The 26,174-nt window shown below is 35.3% G+C and overlaps 1 protein-coding gene across 1 annotated transcript in view; it reads left to right on the top strand.

The window, feature by feature from the left end:
• Positions 1-3,161: 3,161 nt before the first annotated feature.
• Positions 3,162-26,174, top strand: part of LOC110025640 (probable inactive ATP-dependent zinc metalloprotease FTSHI 1, chloroplastic) — a 49,875-nt gene continuing 26,862 nt past the window's right edge. Inside the window, exons 1-8 of the mRNA XM_020726227.1 lie at positions 3,162-3,968; positions 4,055-4,139; positions 4,827-5,261; positions 5,385-5,438; positions 5,572-5,637; positions 5,949-6,044; positions 6,118-6,246; positions 20,477-20,529. Coding sequence (XP_020581886.1) covers positions 3,295-3,968; positions 4,055-4,139; positions 4,827-5,261; positions 5,385-5,438; positions 5,572-5,637; positions 5,949-6,044; positions 6,118-6,246; positions 20,477-20,529 — 1,592 coding nt within the window. The 5' untranslated portion in view covers positions 3,162-3,294. The remainder of the gene's footprint in view (positions 3,969-4,054; positions 4,140-4,826; positions 5,262-5,384; positions 5,439-5,571; positions 5,638-5,948; positions 6,045-6,117; positions 6,247-20,476; positions 20,530-26,174) is intronic.

The following is a 26,174-nucleotide window of genomic DNA, read 5'->3' as shown; positions in this document are numbered from 1 at the left end:
TCACTTTCCTTTATCCTTTTTGGACCAAATATTGGATAGACTGGCTCGACACATATATTTTTATTTTCTAGATGGATTTACCAGTTATCATCAAATACCTATAGCTCTAGAGAATCAAGAGGAAATAACATTTACTAGTCATTATGGAATTTTTACTTTTCGGCAAATGCCCTTTGGATTATGTAATGCACCTGCAACATTTTAAAGATGTATGATGTCAATTTTCAGTGATTTAATTGAAAATGGGATTAAAGTCTTTATGGACAATTTTTCTATATTTGAAACTTCATTTGAAATATGTCTAAATCATTTAGGAAAGTTCTAGAATGATGTGAAAAGATGAATCCATATTAAGCTGGGAAAAATGTCTATTTATGGTTGTAGGAGGAATTATACTTGGGCATAAAATTTCAGAAAATGGCATGGAAGTAGATCCCGCAAAAATACATGTTATATCTAACCTATCTCCACCTACTACTGTAAGATGAGTTAGGAGCTTTTTAGGACATGCTGAATTTTACAGGCGATATATTAAAGATTTTTCAAAAATTAATAAGCTTTTATGTCAACTTCTAGAAAAAGATATAAAATTTGACTTCAACCAAGAGAGCCTTAAAGCCTTTGAAACTTTAAAGGAAAAATTAATCACTGCTTCTATAATTGTTTTGCCTTATTGGGAGAAACCTTTTGAATTAATGTGTGATGCAAGTGATTATGCAATTGGAGTTGTTTTAGGGCAGAGATATGACTAAAATTTTAAAGTTATATACTATGCTAGCAAGACTCTTAATGATGCTCAAATTAATTACACCACTACTAAAAGAGAGTTATTAGCAATTATTTATGTTTTTGATAAGTTTATGTCATATCTAATTAGAGCTAAATATGTTGAGCATATTGACCACTAGACTACTAAAAATATGATGCAAAAGAAGGATGCTAAACCAAGATTAATTAGATGGGTGCTTCTGATGCAAGAATTTGATTTTGTAGTAGTCGATAGGAAAGAAATTAATAATCAAATTACTGATCATCTATCTTTGTTGAACTTTCAGTAATTCATGAATTTCTTCAAATCCAATTGGTGGGCTATTGTGATCATCTGTATGTCCATGTGTTGGTTGAGGATCAATATGATAAGCAATTATAGGAACAACATCAACCAACATGGGCGACTGCGGTTTGGAAGCGGTCTTCTGTTGTGGGAGAAGCTTTGCAGGACTGTGGGGTTCTTCAAAGGAAGTGACAAGTAAGTGATGTTCACTATCTTTTACATCAAGAAAAAAATCATTAACATGCAACACATTAAAGACAATCAAGATCAAACACGATATAACATGGTCATGATATCACTTTCTGAAGGATTCAGAAATAATTAACTCACCTCGGCAGGGCCGAGCCTATTAAAAGCGAGCTGAATCAGTAAAGAATTGCATCTGACATTTACTGACCACCTCAACATTCATGGTTTAGCCTCATGAACTACTAGGATGACCAAGGACGCGTGCTTATAAAACTAGAGTTGTGTGAAACATGATAAAATAATTATTTGCTATGTACAAAATTATGAAAAGAGCTTTGAGGAGTTCCGTACAGGGAACAAACTGTTAAGAGGAAAACAAAATCATTAAGGTATCCAAGTGACTGCTCCGTCCTTATTTTCATGGCATAGAGGTTAAGTTGCTCAATAAAAAAATCACATACTGTAGCAAACCAATTATACGTGGTAAATGCTTCTACATCCTCGCAAAGAGAAGACAACTCTTTGGATACTCTAAAATTGCTTGAAGAAAAAATTAAATTTGTTAATAAAAACTCTATTAATAATTCTAAAGATTAGACGACTCCCTTGGAGCAAAATTGAAAAGTTCGGTCTTTATTTGTTTTGAATACATGCTACAGGACAGAGTTTTATTCTAACATGCGGGTGACCCTCTATTAGGCATGTCTACCAGGAGGGCAACTTGGTTTGCATCAAATCAGAGCTTTTTCTCACGCAACTGAAATGCCATTTGATCAATATCCCAATAGTTAATTATGTTTATTGTCATAATATGATTCTGAGGGTACAAAGGGAGTTCAAAAAACTGAACCAAACTCATGATCTCCAATTTATTCCGTGTGTACTCGAGATGGTTGGTCGGACCTTATCAAGAGCTTCTCGTACCTCAGATGGACAACATCTGCAATTTATGGATTTTGCGCTAAAAAATCTACAAGAATACAACATAATAGTTTAACATCAAATGAACGTTCAAATGACGACAAATAGGGTAAATTGAAAATAATTGCAACAATAAATGTAGTTATCTTGAATTATTAGATTTAATGTTTTTTCCCTTCAAAAGAATGTATTAAACATCAAGTACTCCAAATTTCAATAAAGATTAAATCATTTCTAATAAGAATTGTATATGGAACAATTCGTAGACAGTGGAGCTTGCCGGTAATCAAAACTACTAAGTACAAGCATATATTTATAATATATCTACTCAACTACCATATTAATTTGGACAGTTATATTTATGATCACATGAAACCACCATAACAAAACATAAGGAATAACAAAGCAAGGTCTAAAAATACCTAGAAACGTTCTAGGGCTTCTTAATAGATTCGCTGCCTTCGGTCTTGAACTCTTGTAAATCCTTCTTCTTATGACCACCCTTCGACATTTTCTTTGCCTGATCAACCTCTAGCTTCTTTGCCTCTTCGACGTCTGGCTTCTCCGCCTCGTCGAACTGCGCAACATTCGCCTCTTCCAACACGGCCGTAGTCTCGCCGATGTCCTCCACTTTAATATTGCTTCACAAACCAAATACGAAACTCTAAACAGTACCTTAACATTCGAGAGGAGGGAAACCCTAAGAGGAAACAATAACCTAAGCTCTGTTTTCGAAAAAGAATTCTTACTGTGTGGAAATTTTTACCACGGGTATTGGAGCAGTATTGGAGCAGTATTGCTGACTTTCTGCCGTGAGTACAAGGGAGTTACAGCATGGGTCGGGCGGACGGGTCACGCCCTGAATCTTAATGTGGGCTGCCTTTCTGCCGTGAGTATAAGGGAGTTACAGCATGGGCCGGGCGGACGGGTCACGCCCTGAATCTTAATGTGGGCCGGACTCAGCTGAAGCCACCAATTGGTTGATGCATAACCTCGACGTATTCTCGACGTATGCAAATTTTTTCCGTTCGGCCGAGGCTGAAACCTGGAACTCGGATAAACCTCAACTCCACGCTTTCTCGAGGGAGCGCCCAGTCTCTTGGAGCTTCTCTAGCTTTCCAACCGCATCCATGAGCGCAGGAAGCTTCCTGCTCTCATCTAGGGTACCCCTCCCGAAGTCCTTTCCTCCTGATTTTACGTGGTCACAACCCAATTCTCTACTCCTTAGGTCGAAGCCTCTATCCACTGCTCCTCTCCGCGGCTCTTACGTTAGAGCCGCCACCGCTGCCGGTGGTGGCGAGGGTGACTTCATATCCAAAGTTCTGAAAGAAAATCCTACCCAAGTGGAACCGAAATTTCTCGTCGGTGAGAGATTCCTCACGCTGAGGGACAAGCATGGACCTGGGAAACCTCCTGTCTTGAGAATTTCCCAGCTCGTGAAACGCTTACTGGGGGATTCTTATGGGAGTAAAGGGAAATGTGGACAAGAAGGCACTGGGGAGTGTATGAACCAATCTCAGAACACGGTTTATCTGAAGGACATTCTCAGGGAGTTCAAAGGGCAGCTTTATGTTCCCGAGGAGGTATTTATGGAGAACTTATCTGAGGAGGAGGTGTTTGACAGGGACATACACGAGCTTCCCTTGTTGAGCTTTGAGGATTTTCAGAAACATCTGACGGCTGGTAAGATCAAGCAATTGACATCGAAATCCATGGTTGGTGTTCCTGCTGGTGTTGGTTATAGAGATTTCATAGTTGACCTAATTGAGACGCCTGGGGATAAAAACTTACAGAAGACAAGATGGTGAACTTTCCAACTATCGTTTATTTCTTGCCCAAATCTTTGTTTAGCCTTTTTCCTTATTGTTCTGTGCTTTCCCATAAATTCAGGGCTATTAGGCTAAGTGCGGCTCAGACACAGGCGGTCTACGAGGAATACAAAGGTGCACGGTATGAAATAGAGAAGCAAATGAGGGTACGCTATTTCTATTAATTATTGCAGATTTTGGCTCAAAGTTGAATATTTACAATACAAAGATGCTTTTTTAGTTTCAGATCTTCTACAGAGATTTAATATTAAAAAGTACTAATTTCCTTAATAGATAAATTATTGCTTAAATATAGAGAAATTAAAAATATATCTTGATTATTTGTTTCGATATTCTTCTCTTCAATGGCTTTGGTATCTTAACTACATGCACTCAGAAATGCTCATGGCTACTTCCTCAATCTCTTTGACAATGACCATAAAAGAAATATATGATAAAGTCAGGTTGAATGTTTCTCCTATGTGCACTGCATGCATGGTGAACTCTGTAATTATCCACCATGGATAATCTCTGTATTCCACTACAAGCATTAGGAACTCTGGAATCAGCAGCCATGTATAATCTCTGCAGGTTTAGGGTTTATCAGTAACATCATATATTTTGTCAATGAATTTAGTAGTAGTAGCAGCGTTAAGGAGTTATTCAAGAGATGTATAGACTTCGGAAATTTGGAAATACAACCACTTATGACTAACATCTGGAATGAGTAATAAACATGTTTCCTTTACCTGGAATTTCCACCCCCCACCCCCACTATCTATTCTTTGGTGTCTCTTTAATTTTTGAGCAGTAACTCTAATTCTTGCTTTTTATATTCTGATTTTGTGATGCAGTCTTATGTGGGCAAACTTGCTGAATATCCTCATCCTGTGGCTTCTTCCATATCTAGTAGAATTATGGTTGAATTTGGGATGGTAACGGCCTTAATGGCTGCGTTTGCTGCAGTAATTGCAGGTTTCATGGCATCTGCAGCCTTTGCAGTGACCAGTTTTTCTTATGCTACTATAGTCTATGTTCTTTGGCCTTTAGCCAGACCATTTCTTAAGCTTGGTCTTGGTATTGTTTCCAATATTGCTGAAGGGATATGGGAATATATCGTTGATATATACAGTGATGGAGGATTTTTTTCAAAAATGCACGAGCTATACACTTTTGGCGGTGTTTCTGCAAGCCTTGAGGTGCTTAAACCAATCTTGCTGGTTTTTGTAACTATGGTCCTACTTGTTCGTTACACTCTATCTAGGAGGCCAAAGAACTTCAGGAAATGGGTACTTCTTTTTATTTTATTATATTCATTGAATTTACTTGCATGTTTTACATGAAATTTTCATTTCTGAACGCTAGTTTGCTGCCTTTAAACCTTTATTATGATGCTAACAATTATCCTACAGGATATTTGGCAAGGCATAGAATTTGGGCAGTCGAAACCACAAGCTCGAGTTGATGTATGTTCTAATGGCTGTCCCATTCTACCAACTACTTCAGTTTTGAATATTTTTGGCTTTTACATCTACTAATATAATGACAGATGCTAGGCTGAGGAATTTCATGCTTTTTGTCATTTTTTTGGTATATTAGGGCTCAACAGGAGTAACATTCAAAGATGTAGCAGGCATTGATGAAGCAGTGGATGAACTACAGGAGGTGAGATGTTATGGAATCCAACCATTTAGACTATAATCTGTTCCGGTTTCTTCAGAATATTGCTTGCAGCTCTTCCATTTTATTTTTTTTCTTGATTCAACTTCTTGATTGAAGAAGGATTGTGCTAATTGAATTAAGGAATAGAACAAAATCTAGTCTAATTATGCTAAAGCTTATTGCGGCCTAAGAAAATATTGTTCCTCCTTGTTGAAACATCCTTTTAAAAGAAAAATCTGATTATGGTTTTTATATGTTTGTTAAACCAAAAGCAACTCACGTTTACTTTAACCAACATTCCATGATTTGGCCAGTTGGTTAGATATCTGAAGAATCCAGATTTGTTTGATAAGATGGGAATCAAGCCTCCTCATGGAGTCTTACTGGAAGGTCCTCCTGGATGTGGCAAGGTATATAATATTTTGATTGTCTTTCCTTGATGCAGTCCGTCTCTTCTAACATTTAAATTACTAACTTTGCTAGACTCTAGTTGCAAAAGCTATTGCTGGTGAAGCTGGTGTACCATTTTATCAGATGGCTGGTTCTGAGTTTGTCGAAGTTTTGGTTGGTGTTGGTTCTGCTAGAATTCGAGATCTTTTTAAGAGAGCCAAAGTAAGAGGGTAACTTAATTATTGTTTCTCAACTCTTCAATTCAATAATAACATTTGCAATTGAATTTGCTCTTTTATTAATTTCATTAAATGAAAAGCGAATTTTTGACCTCAACACAATTTTCTTATGTTTTCAAATTTGGACTTTGTGTTTTTAATATAAGTTTGAGCGCTTACCTTTGTTTACTATAGTAATTCTTCCTAAGTGATCACAAGAACTCATCATGTGTGAAACTTACATACAATTTTAGATAGCTTGGCTGGATGGGATTTAGTACATGATTCATAATTATTGAAGGTTTTGTTACCATAAAATATCAAGGCCCATAATCTAAAGCAAAATGTGAGAAAGATGAGCAAGATACATTGATTGTCTTGTGAGTGGAGCTCCCACTAAGTTGATGCATGCAACAATATCGTTGCATGTGCAAAAAAAATATTTCCTTAAATCAAGTCTATGATCTTCATAATACATTAGAAGCAACTTAACCAATGCTCTAGGCCAGTTTTCTACAAAGGTGACGCACATTCTTTGATCTAATAATATTTCAATTTCAAAATATGTAGGGACATAAATTATATTTGACCTATGAGGCTCTTATTATCAAATTGTTAAGGTTAAATTGTAAACCTAAAGTCAGGTTCAAGCCAAAAACAAGTAAGATCCAAAGTCATGCTCAGTTCAAGTTTAACAATTAAATTAGGTTCGTGGAAGCTTACAAGGCTACATGGATGCTTTGTAAAGTTCCACCATTTAAATGAAAATAACTTTTAAGTTGAAATTGTAAATACAGTAAGCAAGGGTTTGGTAATCGTTGCACGTTTCTAAGTAGGAGTGATTGTGATAGTGGAAGGTTTAACTTAAGTTACTTTACTAAATAAGGTCCCCTACGTCGATTCCCCTGGAAAGATAGTAGTTAGGGAAGTTCTCAAGAGGCATTATTTGTTAATTCATTACTGCACCCATCTATAAGCCCACAAATCTACCTATCCAAGGAGACCAGAAAGTCAACCAAACTAAGGTAAACTAACTCTCAATGTTTTAGAAAGCGTTCAAGGTGCACGCCTCAAGGCGCTTGAGCAGTGACTCATAGTGTAGCCTTGCCGATGTGGGCGAGGCTTACACATTTCAATAGTGTGGCATACGCCTCTAGGCATTTATGCCTTGAATCATATGTGGCGTCAAATCAAGTTACCCAATTTAATTTAGACGCAACAACCATAATTCACAAATTAGGGTTGGAGCGTCATTTCGAGCGCTTCGTTGCGTCTTCCTTGTGCTTCGTCTCAAGCCTTTGGGTGCATTTGCGTCCAAAAATTGTCCGATAGTTAAAGTTTAGCGTCATCCCAAGCATCGATGGCGTCTGCATCTCCTTTGTCCCGAGCCTTCTACATCCCGAGCATCGAAGTCTAGTCGAAGGATTTTGCGCCTTCCGTGTCTCGAGTTGTCATGTTTCGCGTCTTCTGCATCTAATCCACCGTAGAAGTCCAAGACGTGTCCACTTTCATCTCGAAACATCTTCATCCAGAGCCTCAAAAAATTGGGTGATATTTCTGTAAATGCTCATTATAAGTACATGTACTGTATAATTTATTAAATTCTTAGATCTATAAGTATGAGACTCAAGTTGAAGTGGCAGTAGAAGGTGCAAAAGAAAGACACGTTTATTTGAAATGTAAATTTTGTGATTAGTGAATTACTGGAGGTGTGAAGAGGCTTAAAGATCACTTGGCTTGCACACATTTAAATGTTAGAGCATGTGAGAAAGTGACAGATTAAGGCTACGTTTAGTGCAGCTTATCAGCTGCGGCGACATTTTGAAAACGCCGCCTCATTGTTTAGATCTCGCGTTCGAGCAGCGGCTCTGAAAACGTCGTTGGTGTTTTAGCTTAAACGCGGGCTGCGGGTCTAACCCCGCGGGTCGGGCGGACGGATTGCCCTCGTTACGTCCCGTAGAGCAGAGGAGAAGAATCGAAGGCTTGCTCGCCACTTGCCGCACATCGCCTCGCCTTGCTCGTCGTCGCAGCCCGAAGCGAAGCCTACATCACTCCCGCTCTTCTGGTTTCGCCCAAAACCATCGCCTTCGTGAATGAAACCTCACAATACAACCACAATTAGATCTAGAAGGGAAGGCTATGATGGGATCGTGCCTACCTCATCATAGACACTTGACGGCGCCGCCCGCTTCGCTGTCAGCGATTGGTGCCGCTGTCCACCGCACGAGCAAGCCGCACTGTTCGGCCGCAGCAACTCACTCTCCTTCCTACCCCATGTGTTCCCATTAGGCATCATTCCATGCTTTTGCACCACTCCTCACAAAGTGCTCGGCTCCTCCCTCCAGTCTCTCCTCCTTGCCCCACAGTTTTTCAAACTGTAGAGAATATCCAATTTGGGAACCTTTTGGTTTGCAATTATTCAGATATTATAACTGTCTTCCAAATTTTATGTTTGTTTCATGTTTTCTGTTTACTGTTTATGTATACGAAAATGACTTGCTCAAACTTAGCTATGTTCAACTCCAAGTAAACACTACATTGTTAACTCAACAGGAGCTGAAATTGAAATTTTATTCTATTTGATTAGTTTGAACAATCCTTTTTTGACCTTATGATCTTCTGAGTAACGCATCTATTTGATAAAATTTTTCTAGGATTTTCTTATAAAAATTCCAATCTCATGGGAAATGTGTGAGCGTTTTTTACATTGTTTGTATGAATTTCCCTATGTCATGGGTGCAATTTTCTCCCAAAATTTTGTTCGGAGTAGTAAATCCCAAATTGATTGATTATTTATAAATTGCGCTTATTCTATTGCAAATTTAGGAATTTTAAAATCAAACATAAATAACTTAAACTTCCTCGTTTTTGTGACATGATTCGTTTTGATTATTTATTAAATAGGATGAATTTTTTTTGGTAATATTTTATTTTTAGGTCTTTAACTTATTTTTTGTACTATTCTAAAGTCGTTTTTTGCTTATCAAATATCAAATATGTTGTTATGACAGTTCTATTGTAAACAAAATTACTGCATTGGGGCAGAATGATCATTTATCCAGAAATTGCTGCAAATCAACCGTTTTGCAAATGCACAAACCAAACAACCAACCAACTTATCAGGATACACTGCTGATCAACAGATTATCAGGATGAACTGCCTATCTGGATGAGCTTCTTATCTGGATAAGCTGCAGCTGCTTGTTTGGATAAGCTGCTGTTGCCCCAAAAAGACCCTAAGTCAAGGAGTGTACTGAATATTTAGAAAATTATGCCGCCTCAAAAGAAACAACACAAAAAAATATAAAAAGATGATTGGGAATAGTTTTTATTCTGGTTCTCCATTCGATGGTTCTAGCAGTGTAAGTCATTTGCATTTTTTTGATAGAGGAACTCGAACACTAATAGACAGATTTATAGCAAATGTGGATGAAGATGATATATTAACTCTTGACCAATTCCTTCTTTAGTTTCTGCAAAATAACACATAAATATAGTGTGTTTAGATATTGCAAGATACATTTATGAGAATTTAATTTCTTTTAATGTGATTAAGAGTCCATGGATCAACATGTTTCACCTTGTTGGGAATTATGGGTGGGGATTGAATCTTCCTAGCATGTATGAGCTTCGAACTTGGAGTTTGGATGGGAGGTTAGAATAACAACAAAAATAGTTGATGAAGTGAAGAAGATATGGATTGAAATATGAGTTACAATAATTTCTGATGGTTGATCAATTATTAGACAAAGAAGTATTATCAATTTTCTTATTAACAACACTTATGTAATAGTGTTTTTAAAATACCTTTGTAAAGGATGCCCATTTGTTATTTGAAATGTTTTATGAGGTTGTTGAAGAAGTTAGGGAGAGCTTGGTTGTTCAAGTTATTACACATAATGTAAGTGGCTTTAAGGCTGCAGAGAGAATATTAAGGGAGAAAATGAAGTATCTTTATTGGACTCCTTATGCTACTCTTATCTTGATTTAATACTCGAAAAATTGGGACAATTGTTGCAACATAATTTTGCTTTGCTTTGAGCAAAAATACCAAGTAAATTTATTTATAACCACTCTTGGGTATTAAGATTGATGAGGAAATTCACAAATAAAGAACTTTTTTGATTAGCAATTACAAGATTTGCCATGACCTATTTGATTTTGGAAATTTTTAAAGAGCTATAACAATCTTTGATGGGTATGTTTGCTTCTAAAGAATGGGACATGCAAAAAAAATTAGAAGGAAAGCAAACGAAGAAGATCATTATGAGAGAGAATTCATTTTGGCGTAGTTTTAATTATGCTCCAAAGACTACATGGCCTTTGGTGAAAGTTTTATGGATGGTTGATGGTGAGAGGGCTCCTGCTATGTGATTTATTTATGAAGTTATGAGTAAAAAAAATGATGATGTAGCAGAGATTTTGGAGGACAAGAAGCAGCTTATAAATAAATATGAGAAATAATTGATGAGAAATGGGATCGTCAGCTAAATCAACATTTACATGCTGTTGTATATTATTTAATCGTCAATTTCATTTTGAAAAAAAACTTTCATGCAGATAAAGAGGTTAAGGCCAGTTTATATGCATGTATTGATAAAATTATCCCCGAGTCTGACTATATTAAAATTAACTATCAACCTGAAGAATTTCATTAAAAAAATGAAATTTTTGGATTTAGGTCAGCGCAAGCATATTACAAGGCACACTTACCTGATAAATTTTATTTATTTATAACTTTAAATTTATGAGTTTATCATTTTCATTTAATCCTATGCTAGAACGTTGGTAGGCACAATTTTGGAGATGACGTGGCTCGAACTCAATGTATTTATTGTGAAAGTTTTTAGTCTTACTTGTTCAACTTTCGCTTCTGAGTGTAATTCGAGCATATTCAACCAATTGCATGCAAAGAGAAGAAATTGGTTGGCTACATGTCTAGTAAACTAATTAGTTTATGTAGCATTTAATAAAAAATTGAAAGATGGACAACTGAAGCTATAAAAATAAAGAAATGGTGGTGATGGAATAAATCTTTTGACTGTTGATGATATTTTATGGTGGTGATGCATAACCCTTAAGAATGATGAAGGATTTTTGGTCTGATGATGAATGCATAACCCTTAAGAATGATGAAGGATTTTTGGTTGAAGATGAAGAAATGACTTTTAATGATGATGATAATGAACATATCAATATTAACAGTCAGAGTGGTCAAAGAGATATTGAATTTGGAGCATCTTCTACTTCAAAATCATTTAAAATAAAGAAGCAAAGTGGGTTTGGAGCTTCGAAAAAATCTAAAGATAATTGATTACTTAATTGTGTTACTCCTTACTATTTTATTATTTTATTTAAAATTATATTGAATTCCATGTTAGTTGATGTAAGGAGTAAAATGAAAGATGTGGTGATTGAAGAAGATGAAGATGATAACACATAATTTGAGGGTGATGAAATTATTGCATATGATTATTTTTCTGAAGATGATGAAAATGATGATGATACCACTTTGAATCCTGATTTTTGTGGCGTATTTAAATTCTAGGTTTAATGTTCAAATCTTATTTCAAACTTTTGCTTTATATTTGAGATTTGAGAATACTATATGCATGTGTTCTTAAGTGAAATATTAAATTATAATGGCATATTTAAATTCTAAGTTTAATGATCAAGATTTGTAGTTTGTCAAATGTCATATTTATGGTTTATATTTAATTTTATGAGCTTTAATCCCTTAATTTTGAGGCTTACGACTTGATCCACCTCGAGGCCCTTATCTCAGAAAGAAATAATGTCTCAATTCTCAATTTTGCCTTTTAAAATAATGTCCACTCTAAGTTACCTAATCAATTACCAACTTTCTCAAAATCGACAGCATGGATGCCAATCTACTTAAATTCAACTTATTCAATCTTGCTTCAGCTTAATCACCCTTTGTTAGCCAATTTGACCATGATTGATTTTATTCAAACTAAGTCGATCCTAGTGGGACTCAATCATCCTTCTACAAATCTTAGGGTGGCTCAACAATCCTTGACTGGGCAATTCAGATTCAAACTTTAGTGAGACTCAAATTCATGGTAAAATGTATTTTTTAAAATCACCACACGTGCCTCATGTTGTGTGCCAAAGTTGGATGCCACATACTAATCCTAAGGCAGTGGTCTCCATGTTGAATGGATGGCAACATGAAATGATAATTTTAAAAGACTTGTGAAATGGAGCTTTGTTTGTCCTAGAAAATAGTACTCCTTTTCTTTTTTTGTACGCTTGGTTGCTCGTTTTTAAGCCAACATGGGGTTCACTAGTTGCCACTAATGATGCTGTTTGACCATGAATTTTGGCTAGTTTAAGACCAATTCATGCTCATTTTTAGCTATTTTGACTTGATTCAAAAGAAAACTTCTGAGATTGAGCCTCCCATGATATGGGATTAGTAAAAAGTGGCCATATCCCTTTGTTGCCTTTAAAGCACACTAAATTTCTCTATCAATACATTAAGCTTATAAGCCAACACTAACTCTCCCAACCATAAAAATGACAAAGCTTTGCTCATTTATTGCCATGTTGACGGCTTAGAAAAAGTCTACTTGATGTATGTTATGAGATAATAGAAAGGAGTACAAGCTCTACTCCTAATCCTTTCTTCCTTCTTTCCATTTAAATCCTTTTGTATCTATGTTATGTGGTGTTTTAGTAGGTATTATGTCAATGTTCTCCCTTGTAGATCAATGCATCAATGCCAAGATATTGTTATCAAGGCATAGTTCTCCATGTAGAGGTTGGACCCTTAAGTAAGTGATGTCATTGTTTTGGCCACAAGCTCTCCGATGTCTAAAGACTGGAGATAACCAAGGCCAAATCTAACTCAAAATATAGTTCTCTACATGGATGGTGTGGGTCAAAGATCTCAATGATTTTTACATGATAAACTATTGCTGGAAAGGAGTTTCTCATCACCTTAAGTAAGTTTTAATAAAAAAGCTTCGAAGCCATGCACCACTTATCAAGCATGGCTTGACATGACCTCACTACCTCTAAACTTGGGGCTACAATGAAGCCACAACAATTTTTTGAATGAATGTAGTGGGTCTTTAAGTCAAAATTCCATTAGCATTTGGTTATCACAATGCAAAATCACTAAAAGGATGCGCATAGTGAAAATGAACTAAAAAACTAGTTCCTAATGTCAAAATAATGAAATGCCAATAAATTAATATTTGGAATGAAGATCTCCTTATAGTGCATGAGGACTTGAATGAAATTTTGGCGAGTGTGAACCTATCTAGTGGCACCAAATAATGAATTTTATGATCCAAAGACCTTGAACACTTTCAAATGGCTTGCTTGGTACTAATGCTCAATAGGAACCACTCCAACAAGAACTACAACAAGAAGATAATTAGGAATAATGAAGGATGGCTCAGACTATTTCAGCAAGTTATAAGCTAATACAAGTTACAGCTCATCTTCAAGACCTAATGAGTCCTCCAATCATAAAAAAGTCCTGATAATCAATCGAAATACACTTGGACAGCTTTAGCTTAATTTTTTACTAAAATCTGCTCTCTTTTCATCCCGTGGCTGTGATCCAAACCTAGAGCCCACGGATGCTAAGCTAGGGCCACTTATTAAAGATAAAAAGTATCCTATGCTCTAAAACTCCAATCCAAACCAATCTCCTTTAAAAATCAAACTTTTAATACAAGATACAGGTCATTTTCAAGACCTAAAAAGTCCTCCAATCATAAACAATTTAAGATGATAAATCCAATCACACTTGGCCAACTTTAGCTTCATTTTTATTGCAAAATCTGCTCTCTTTTCAGACTGTGGCTGTGCAAATCTAAAACTAGTGCCCATAGATGCTAAGTTAGGGACCACTTATTAAACCACAAAAGTATCCTATGCTCTAAAACTCCAATCCAAACCCATCTCCTCTAAAAATCAAACACTTAATCAAATGTTGTTCAAATTTTATAAACTTCAGGCCATCTACTCATCAATATCTCATTAAACTATTTAACTTCTCAATTGAAGCTCATGATTGAACAAAAGTGTAAATGTATGCTAAAATCTTCTAAAATTCACTAAAAATCAAAGAAATATCTAAAATTATAAAACATTTACTAAATACTTCCATTGAGGTAAAATAGGTATGAAGTTTCACTTTGATAAAACATTGCCTTTAATTGGGCAAAATTATCAATTTAATATTAAGGAAATAATTCCACAAAAAAAATTAGGAAACTCCAAAAAATTTAAAAATTTTGTGTACCCCCTCTCATATATATCTCCCGTAGAAGTTCGATGTAAAAAATTCCTTGTGATTTGATTGCAATAATTTATACTTTCAAAATATTTAGAAATTTTAAATTTCATCCAAAATTTATGAAAATTGGCGGAGAATACTGTCTCTTTAACCCAAACCTTTAATGAAAATTTAAGTTCAAAATAAAAAAAAAATTGAAAAATTCTTCTATATTTTCTCTTATGAAACTATTGAATATTGGGAAATGCACTAGAGTTTTAGTTTTGTGCTCAAAGTGCACTACACTTGCAATAATTCCTTATCAAAATATATTTATAGTACCCAAAAGTTTATTAAGAAATATTCCCAAGAATATCGTAAAATTTATAAAATTAGGAAGCCATGAAAATTATTTATCATATCTCTTACTTTCCATTTGATGAGTTGACACTATTAGAGAGTTTTCTCAGCCCCCTAATTGAATTTTAACTACCAGTTGAACAATTCTATTTGTTGAGGACTTGTAGCAATCCAACGTAATCACAATTGTTCAAACTAAGTTACATACTTGAATTATTTAACCATCAATCCTACTTCCATTCTATGAAACTTTTTTTTTTATATAGTGAAGTCTTGTTTTAACCAGCCTAATAAGCTCAAAAACTATTTTTATCAATCTCATTGTCTTGCCCTGCTCAAAGTTCAACCAACTTACTATCAACCTAACGAAACTAGCCATCAACCATAACCAAATTACATATATATACATCAAACAAATTGGTCTTTGTGACTCTTACGTTTAGTCCATGGCCAAATAAAACTTAACTTTGCCCTTTATTGTTGATGGTTAAAACATAAGATGATTATATTGAAGGGAACACCAGTTCTTCTCATTCAAACAAATGCCCATGTGCTTCTCGAGTTCCTCAATCATCAACCTTAGCTCTTAAACCTAAAGTTCAGAAACCATGACCATCAAAACCTACCTCCACGAACATCTAGGAAGTTTAGATAGGGCCCAACGAAGTCAAATCTCTTACCCCATTAAAAGCTTTAGGAACTAGGAAAGGAACAATCTGTATTATGCAATGCTCTAACAAATTTAGTGAAGAAGAGAGATAGTTATAAGCTTGCATGTTTAGGATTGAGCTAGGTAAAATGGTCAGAAAAAGTTAACCCAAAAATGGTTAGTTCATTAACAACTTACTTATCCAATAAGCCAAAAAATTGGTTGAATAGGAAGTACGTTCTTCAAAAGTTTATTTGTGCCTTGTTATCTCCTCACTTCAAGGAAAGGACCAAATTGCTGCATTGCTCTATCCTCATTATAAGAAAGCTTTGGCAATGCTAATTGAAACAAGTTGCTTAACTGCTCAAAAATACTATTATGATAACCTAGTTGGCCTTTCACCACCAATATAAACCTCAACTTCCTTATGCTGGTTGCATTGATAGTCAAACCCAACTGGATGTGATCTGTAGTCACCATCTTGGCCTGCCCTTGGATTATCTAACTCGAGGTCCGTCTCTAATCACTAACCATGAAACCTTGCCTCTAATTGTTGCCAACCTAGCCAAACTTTGTGAGGCCTTAACTCCTAAAATCCAAAATATAGAAATACTATAATAATATGAAAATATATCAAATTCATAAAAAATGATAATCATAAAAAAAACTTATTACTTTATTCATATAGCAACCTTCACCCTCTACATGAAGCTAAACGCTAGAAGTTTAGATTTAACCCAAACTCAAAAAAATTAATTCCATATTTGTGTTCAAATAATTCTAGCTTAAATTCTCTGTTAGTAAGGATGTGAGATGTGTCATCTATTTGGATAGTTGGTTTGATTATGACGGCATTGTTATATCATGAATATGTCTAAGGCTCAATCTTCTCCTTAAAGGCATGCACTAGAGCTTATATTATACTTTATTTTTCTAATAGAACAGAAATCCTTTTGTTAACCTATATCAACCTTAAATTTACTCTCTGTAAACTTTCACCCTTGGTTTGTGAAGACCCTTTGGATGAATCAACCCATGCTTGTTGACAAGGATTTATATTTTGGTTAGATTGATTATCTCTACTTACTAAGGGGCTATTTGGTTAGAGTTATTAGGATTATAGAGTTAAACTAAATGTAATTGTTTTAAATTTAATTGTTTGGTCGAAAGGAAAAAATTGATAGAAAAATTTTTAAAGGTTTGGAACTCACCGTTAGTCATTTTCAGTGTATTTAAAATTCAGCCAGTTTTGGTGAATTCCAAATATATTTTGATTATTGATGCCTTTCTGACCTCTAACAAACTTTTTGGACCTCATGCAACACCTTTGCTCTGCTCATGATCACGATTGATGACTTGAACCCTTGTGCTTGTGTGAAGACACCAACCTTCATCCCTCTTAGCATGTGCAGACCACTATCTCTTCCTGCCACTCAATGCTAGCCTCATTAACCTCTTCTATATCAATCATATGCCACCCATCCCATTGTGTCCTTTAAATTCAACATTTTAACAACTAAGTAGTCCTTAAATAGATTAGGCTTCATGATTGTTCAAGCCGACAAAACCATTTGATCTTATTTAAGCTTGCTATAATTTTTGAAAGCAAATCTTTTCGAGCCCTATTTCTATATTAAGAAAGTTATCCCAACATAAATATATGAAAGTGCTTTCAGACTAATATATGTTATCGAAAACCGATCCTTTCAAATGAGTTGATAACAAAAGACAATGCAATTGAATGTGACATAGTATTGTGCCAACCACTGTCTCTTTTTGCTACTCAACGCTAGCCTCGTAGACCTCTTTTATATCAGTCATATGCCACCCAACCCATTGTGTGTCCCTTAAATTCATTATTTTAGCAAGTAAATACTCCTTAAATATATTAGGGTTCATGATTGTTCAAGCCGACAAAATCATTTGATCTTATTTAAGCTTGTTATCATTTTTGAAATCATATCTCTTCGTGCTCTATTTCTATATTAAGAAAGCCATTCCAACATAAATATATGAAAGTGTTTTCAGACTGATATATTTTATCTAATGTAGATGTTTTCAAATGAGTTGATAACAAAAGACAATGCAATTGAATGTACCATTGCAGCTGAGTGATTCTGACTTAACTGTATGTCATCATGGAATTTATTTGAATTGGACAACTGATCTACATTATGTAATCGTTCATTCAACTTCAGAGCACATGTGAACCCACTATTAAGCTAGGACACATTAAGATATTCGTGTAAGGAAACCAATACGGTTAATGCAATTATTTTAGATAAAATCATACTAAAAATGAAATTATATATTTTTATCATAGGAATTATGTCCAAAAGAGATTAATCTTTTGTCTAATTATTTTAGCTGAAGGAAAATCATATCAGAAAATCTTTTGATAAAAATAAAATGCAATACAAGATCTAAGTTTGTTTCAGTTGTGTATATATTTTGACATTTTGTACTATAAATATTATAAGAAATCTTGTTCTTATCCTTTTCATTATATTGACCTAATTTTCTAAATTTTATTGATAATTTGTATATACAGATTTATAAAATGAGGTTATTGCTTGCTTAAAAACATCAGATTGGTAAAATGCAATCAAGTTTCAAAGGGTAAGTTATGACATTTTTTTTCTAGATTTAAATTGAAAATGATTACATAAATAGGGATCCATTGCATGTGCTCTCAGTGGAAAAAAGGATCTTAGGATAAGAAGCATGTTCTACTAGAAATTAAAACAAAATGATCGCCAGTGGATTGGAGAGCTTATTACGTGAATAACCCATCACTATCAAAAATAGCAGTAAGAAGCTTAGTACCTGAAGAAGATGTCCATAAAAGATAAGAGGTGGCTGATGTTCGGAGTTTTTGTTAGATGAGCTTTGCCATAGATTTATTGCAGTGGCAGGTGTATTATGGCAGTCAACCATGGGATCAGATCATCCAGCTCCAAATTTCTGTTGTTTTACATGTCAATTGGTTTTGTTGCAACTATTCCTCTTTTTGTCTCTGAAATAACATTCTGGTAGCAGAAATTGGGCACGCACGCCTGCATGCAAGGTAGGTAGAAGGAGAATGTGAATGCAGGCTGTGCGTGCTGTATTGCTTTCTCATTCAATTTTGGGCATGTTTTGAATGCAATGAAAATATACTATTCGGCGTATTGGAAATACCATAAAGTTTTAATTTTTTTCTTGTTTTGCCTCCAATCCAAACATCTTAAAAACTATAATACTTACATTTTATTTACTTTACACCCTCAACACTTCAAAGCAAATGGTCTCTAGATGTAAACTCAAATCTGTGAAAATCAAACCAACATATTATAATGCAATAATTAAACAAGTTCAAAGAAAATAACAATAAAATTGAAAAAAAAATCATACGGGAAATGACTTTTTTCATTGCAATTAAACCTAGTTGTGATAAGTTTGACCGAAGTTAGCACTTTCGCAATATCATTAATAATTTTTTGCAAGAAGGCACACTAATATTAGAGATCGCTGAACTGAAGAAAATCAAGACCTTTTGCAAATGCAGGTAGATATCTTTCCATGGAAATAGTCCATCACATTTCCATCACATTAAGAAACATTTTGTTTGCAACAGGCGCATACAAGATTGAAAACAACTTGATAGTTTTTTAAATAAAAGCCATTGTCTTTTCTTTCTCATGTACTCTACAGAAAGATTTCTTATTTTAAATCAATAAAAAAGATTGGCAAAAAAAACACCAAGATTGACTGCCTTGTTGTTAACTAAATTTAATTTCAAGTTCACAACGAGAAATGACAAAATAGATGAGCCATTACAAATGTGAAACTCCAATTAAATAACTGTAGCACCAATTTAGTTGTTGTAGGTAATCACAGCTGATACTGCTGCCCTTAAGCTTAAATATTGAAATTTACTATAGGAATTGCATACATAGACCTGTAGAACAAGTTATCCTTCCATGCACATGATAAAGCTCTTATTGGATAGCTCTATAGCAATTGTAGAAGCTGTAGCAAGTAAATCCAAATAGTCATGGAACCATAGAGTTGATAAATTTTATCACCATTAATCCATATTGATAAGATAACTACAGTAACAGAGTCAGTACAACTAAGCCATGTAAATTCAAGCAGCATAGTTCCAAACTCTACACACAAAAAAGTAGCTCCACGCAAGGAATATATTACTCAACACAATAAATATCAAGAACCATACATGCCAGTCTGCAAACATCAGATAAAATGAACCATCAAAGCACATTATGCCTTTTTTATCAATACCCTGGAACAAATAATACTCCTGGCAGTTAACCGAGCTTACCAAACTTAAAATCAATATAAGAAAACCAAACAGAACTAGAAAAAAAAAATCAGAAAACTAAAGAAAATGTCCATTCTCATAGGCAACTTTATTATTGGCGAATTTTCAGATAAATTGCAATAAAATTTGCTTAAATTGCTCAGATCATTTATCTGCTTCTGCGTTTGACCCATAAACTTGTAGATCTTCAACACCTCATCTCATCAAGTGTAGGATGTGCTGACCGTTGCAACTCAACAATTTTGATATTCCCTTGATAGAATTAGCCTAAAAACTATTTTTTTTTGGAGCAGTTAAATTATGGCTTACGAGCATTTAGATGCCATAAATCATTTGTAAAGTTGCCTAAAATGGTAAAACCAAGTCGGCAGTTATCAATTTGAAAACCTGCTTTCTTATGCACCTGTAAGTGATCCTTAGCTGTAATAAATTTACTTCTTGAACAAATATAAGGCATTGTAAGGGATGATTGAATTTTGAAGTTCGAGTAAAGAGAGTGTATCCCCTGATTTTCTTTTTTTATTGCCAGATGATAGTTGCAGGTCATATTTTTATTCAAAATTTTTTCTTACTTTTTCTTTTTCTTTTTTGTTACAATAATTTTTCCATGGGTTTATGTTAATTCTTATAGCCTTGTGATTATACAGGTGAATAAACCATCGGTAATATTTATTGATGAAATAGATGCACTAGCAACCAGGTACAATTATTTCTAGAAGTTCAGTAGATAAGTCAAAATTTATTTTTGACTTTGCAGCCATTTAAAAATTTCCAATTTCTATAGTGATCATATTCATATTTTTGTTTTTACATTATTTTTTAATTGATCACAATCCTGGGCTCTCTTTGGAAATTTTGCAATCAGAGCTGCCAAATAAGCATTTCACTGCATGAAAGATTTTTATTGTATACACTCGCCTTTATCAAATGGAAATTGAGAGTTAAATGTGAACAAATGCTCCAAAAGTTGAGTTGTTCAAAGCATGACCATTTATTCTTATGTTGGAGAGATTAACATTCAAGAGAAGAACATTATGGTTTTTGTATTATAACATGACTTATGGTTGCAATTAATGTTGCTTGTCTATGTAAAATTTGACATGCTGTTTGTACTAAAGCAACTTCAAGCAATAGCATTCAATGCCAAAGAGCAGCATCACAAATTTAAAGTCCAAAAAAAATGTTTGATAGGGGATTACACTCATAAAGGATGCATGATTTTGTTTCTTCGGTAATTTCATGACATATAATAATTAATGTTGATATTATTTGGTGCGAGAGGAGTAAACATTTTTTATAAAAAAAAGTTCTCAAGGCACTAGCACTTACTTTTACTAGGTGTGGCAAAACTGAATTTTCTAATAAAAGCGAAATTCCTTTAGTGTAGTTTCTTAGTGCATAGGATGCTTGGGCGAGCGTAATACACTACCTAGCTGGCCTTGAACACCATGATCAATTTAAAAAAGGGTGATCACCTGAGTAGCATCTTTGTAGAACTGATTCTTACTAGAGGAAATGTCCTTCTTGCACTTTAAATTTTTTGAAGTTCCCTGAAATTGCTCCATTGTTTTTAAATATTTTCTCTCCGAGTAAACATTCTGCTAGACTTGAGCTATTATGAATATAATCCTATAATTTTTTTCTTTGCCAAGTTCTTCATATACAAACAATAATAATTCAAATTCTTCTTTGTTTAGTCCTTTTTTTTCATTCGGCCAAATTTGTAGTGCAGCATTGTGATCTTTTCTTTCGTTTAAATGGAAAACAGTTCATTTCTTCTACACTTCATTTGACACTTTTCTCATCTGTTCTTGCTATAAAAGCTAATAATTTGTATTAATTTTGTCATGCTATTTCTTCATACTCCTTGTTAATCATGGTTGTAAAGATAGGTAACACCACTCAAGGGATAAGAAGTAAGAATGGCTATTTATGTGCGCACTTGATTTTACTGTAAGATTACGGAGTTCTTAGTTTTGCATTCTGATTTTTTTTCCCTTTAATGTTGTGGATGCAGAGCTGCTGCTTTGTTTTGTGATTTTGCAAGCGTCGATATGTTGAAGTTTTGAAAAAAATCTCAGTTAAGATGGCATTTACTTGGTGTTTAAAAGCAGCTTCTAATTTGAAAAGGCGTGCCTCCTCACTTTGCTGTGTTGGGCCTTTATGGCATGATAGTCTTTCACTTTTATTTTGATAGATTAAAAGATAAGTTTTAGAAGCCCATGATAAATAGAATGGAAGCTAACTGTAGGGTATGCAATTTAGCAACCATGAAAATGATAACGATACATATTTGTTATATCTTAATCTAAAATTAAGATTATGTTAGAATAGAACCAGGGTAAATATTAATGATGCATAGAGGGGTGTAAATACCCATTATAGGATCTATTAGAAAGACAAGAAATTAAAAGAGGATCTAGTAGAAAAGGAAAGAAATAATAAAGAATCCAAGTTAATAAATCAGAATAAAAAGGAATTAATAATGGCTAAAACTAGCCATTAATGACTATTCTAATACTCCCCCTCAAGTTGAACCATAGATGTCAGTCATGTTCAACTTGGATTTGAAATCGTCGAATAAAGGTTCTTTGTAAGAATATCTGTCAGCTGACTACTGGATGACACAAACGGGATACTAATTTCCTCGGATTTGAGCTTTTCCTTAATGAAGTGTTGGTCATCTCAATATGTTAGGTGCGACCATGCTTAGATCGGGTTGTGAGAAATGCTAATGGCTGCTTTGTATCACAGAATAACTATAGGAGAACAGATACTATCATACATAGTTCCTGGAACATGATGCATAACTAGAGAGTTTCACAAATTCCCAGGGACATGGACCGAAATTCGGGTTCCGCACTGCTCCGAGCAACTACAGACTGCTTCTTGCTTTTCCATATGACTAGGTTTCCCCACACAAATAAATAGTACCCTGAGGTAGATTGCCGATCATGGACGGACTTAGCTCAATCCACGTCTATGTAAACTGCAATAGAATGAGAGGTATGCTGTGAAAAAAAAAACATCCTCCTGGTGTGCCTTTTAAATGGTAGGGAATCCGGTTGACAACTCGGAGATGATGCTCTTAGAGATCATGTATGAATTTACGACTGTCCCAACTGCGTCACAAATGTCGGGGCGTGTATGGGCAAGGTAGATGTGCTTCCCGACAAGACGCTGGTAGTGAGTCTTGTTTATAGGAACTGCATTGGGAATATCAAGAAGTTTTTCATTGGGATCCATCTGGATGACCACTGGTTTGCATATGAGAAGATTGTTCTCTGTCAAAAAGTTAATCACATATTTCCGTTTAGATAGACAAATACTTTGAGATTACCGAGCAACTTCTATGCCTAAGAAGTATCAGAGAGATTCCACATCCTTCATTTTAAAGGAAGCAGCAAGAATGCATTTCAGAGACTCCGATGCTGGTAGATCATTATTTATGAGAACAATATCGTCAACATAGACGATAAGGATAGCTACCTGGTCGCTGGAGAAATGCTTGAAGAAAAGAGTGCGGTCCGATTGAGTCTGAGTAAATTCATGGCCTACCATCACCTTTTTGAACGTCGCTGGAAAAATGCTTGAAGAAAAGAGTGCGGTCCGATTGAGTTTGAGTAAATTCATGGCCTACCATCACCTTTTTGAACTTTCTGAACCATGCCCGTGGTGATTGCTTCAATCCATAGAGAGATTTTCACAGCCTAAATACTTGATCCTGGGAGGCAGTGGAGTCAAAGATTGGAGGAAGAGCCATGTATACCTTCTCTGTAAGATGGCATTCAGGAATGTATTCTTGACATCAAGCTGGAATAAGGACCAATCTAAATTAACTGAAAGGGATAAAATGATTCAAATGGTATTTAATTTAGCAAATGAAGAAAATGTCTCTTCATAGTCAACCCCGTAGTTCTGTGAGTACCCTTTGATAACCAAATGTGCCTTGTTGCATTCAAATCATCGGATTTAAACTTATTGCTAAAAATCCTCGACATCCCACTGCTTTTTTGCCTCGAGGAAGATCTTTAATGTCCAAAGTATGGTTCCGCTTAAGGACATTCATCTCCTCAATGGTAGCAGCTTTTCAGGCTGGGTTTGCTAAGGCAGCCTCAATAGTAGATTGAAGCTGTTGATTGGTCAAGGCCGCGTAGGTTGGCGATAATCTGTGAAAAGAGCACATAATTTTCCACGTGATAGAGAGCATATCTGATGGCATACCTTATTAGAGGAACTGACTTCCTCATTTGGATTAGGAACATTGTTGGGGTATGTTGTCTGGATGGATTCAGGGTCCAACAAGGGATTAGCGAGCTCCATAATAGATGCATCAGAATGAGTGTGTCGAGTGAAGACACAGAGAGTAGGAGGATGTGCTGGTGGAATTAAAGGAATAGAGGGTTCCTCGAAGGTAAGTGACATGGGGGGAACATTCACAAGAGTAGGGTAAGGAACAATGTTCAAAAACTATAGCTCCCCCTCACCGGAGGCCGAGTTAGGAAAGGAACACTTTTAAAAAGAAAAACGTCAGTACTCATATAGACCTTATTTGTGATAGGGTCAAGGCATCGATACCGCTTTTGAGTGGTAGAGTATTTGAAGAAAATACATTTTATGGACATAAGATCAAGTTTACTCCAAGTTTGGGCTGTGTTCTGAACAAATGCTGTGCACATAAATTTTGGGATCTAAAGTGAAGAAGATCTGTTTGTTAGGAAAGCAAGATCTCAAGACGACTAAAGGGGCATGATCTCAAGACGACTAAAGGGGTACGAAAGTTATAAATTTTAGAGGGAACTCTACTGATGAGATAAGTAGTGGTAAGAATGACATCATTTCAGAAACGATTTGGGAAGTTAGAATGAAACATAATGGAGCGAGCAACGTCGAGGAGATGTCGGCTTTTTCTATCGACTACCCCATTTTGTTGATGAGTGTCGGTACATGAGCTATGATGGAGGATGATGCCCTTACCATGGACAGTTTGAAAGACTTGAATAGGAGTTTTGAATTTGGTCAGAATAATGATAAGTTTGTAAAAGTGATATCAACTTCAAATTTATCTTTTAAAATATAGACCCATGTCATCCAAGTGTGGTTATTAATCAAAGGGACCACCGTTTATTTGTGTAGCTAAGAGTGCGAGAGGGTCTCCATGAGTCACCGTGAATAAGAGAGAGAGCGGGATGTGTATAATTGTGGGGTGGATTAGGAACACGACAATGTTTAGCTAACTAACAGGTTTCACATTTGAAATTAGAAGGATATTTATTGGTAAACATCAATGGATACAATTGTTTTAGATTTTGGAAGCTAGGATGACCCAAACTACAATATAATAACATAATAGGACATTCAATATACTAAGATATACTGCAATTATATGGTGAGGTGTGCTCGTTCTCCATGCTTTTCTCTTGCAAGAAGTATAGCTTGCCAATGCACTTAGCAATTCTAATTATCATTCCCGAACGATGATCTTGAAAGACAAACATCGGAGGAAAATGAACAACGTAATTAATGTCATATTTCAGCTTATTGACAGATCAAATGTTACACTTCAACAGAGGTACATGTAACACAGATTTCTGAGTTGTTAAAACAACAGAACTTTTACCAACAATGAAACTTTGGGACCCTTCAGCAATTTTAACAGTATTTTTCATTGAGCAAGGATAACATGTTGAGAAGGCTTGAGAGTTTTCAATTATGTGATATGTGGCATCTGAATCAATAATCCATGGACTAGAAATGGCAAAATAAGTGAGTGTCATAGTATTGGTTCCTCAACGAACGTGGGAGGTCGACGGGCCGGAAGGGAGCTAACTGGATCCAAGCAGCTTGATTAAGTGACATTTGACTTTCAAGAGAATTGGAGGATCCTGGATTGTTCTGGGTAGATGTTTGCTGTACTGTATTGGATTCAGAAGCTGTAGCTAGACCCTTGGCAGTGGAAGATTTGGCTAATGGTTTGGATGCAAGTTTCCGGTGGAGCTTCCAACATTTATTACGAGTGTGCTTGGGTTTATGACTGTAATAACAAGTAGGTTGACTTGCCCGGGGTTGAGCACTATTAGACCACGACGGATACTTCGGCGGACGGAGTGGAAGCACCAAACATGACAAGTCTCCGACTTTTTTTGCGATGAATCTTAGTGAAAGCAACACGAGTAGAAGGAAGAGGATCTCGTCCAAGGATACGACCTTGTACTTTGTTAATATCTTTGTTGAGGCTTGCTTGAAATTGGAACATGCGGTTCTTTCCTACAATTTTCTGGAAGAGAGATAGGTCAGCCGGAGATTCCTAAGTGTAGTCATAATACTGGTCGCATTTCATTCATA

Source organism: Phalaenopsis equestris, unplaced genomic scaffold (assembly GCF_001263595.1).
Source record: "Phalaenopsis equestris unplaced genomic scaffold, ASM126359v1 Scaffold000002, whole genome shotgun sequence".
Classification (NCBI taxonomy): domain Eukaryota; kingdom Viridiplantae; phylum Streptophyta; class Magnoliopsida; order Asparagales; family Orchidaceae; genus Phalaenopsis; species Phalaenopsis equestris.
Note: the sequence above shows the minus strand (reverse complement) of the source record. Positions and strands in the feature narration are given on the sequence as shown.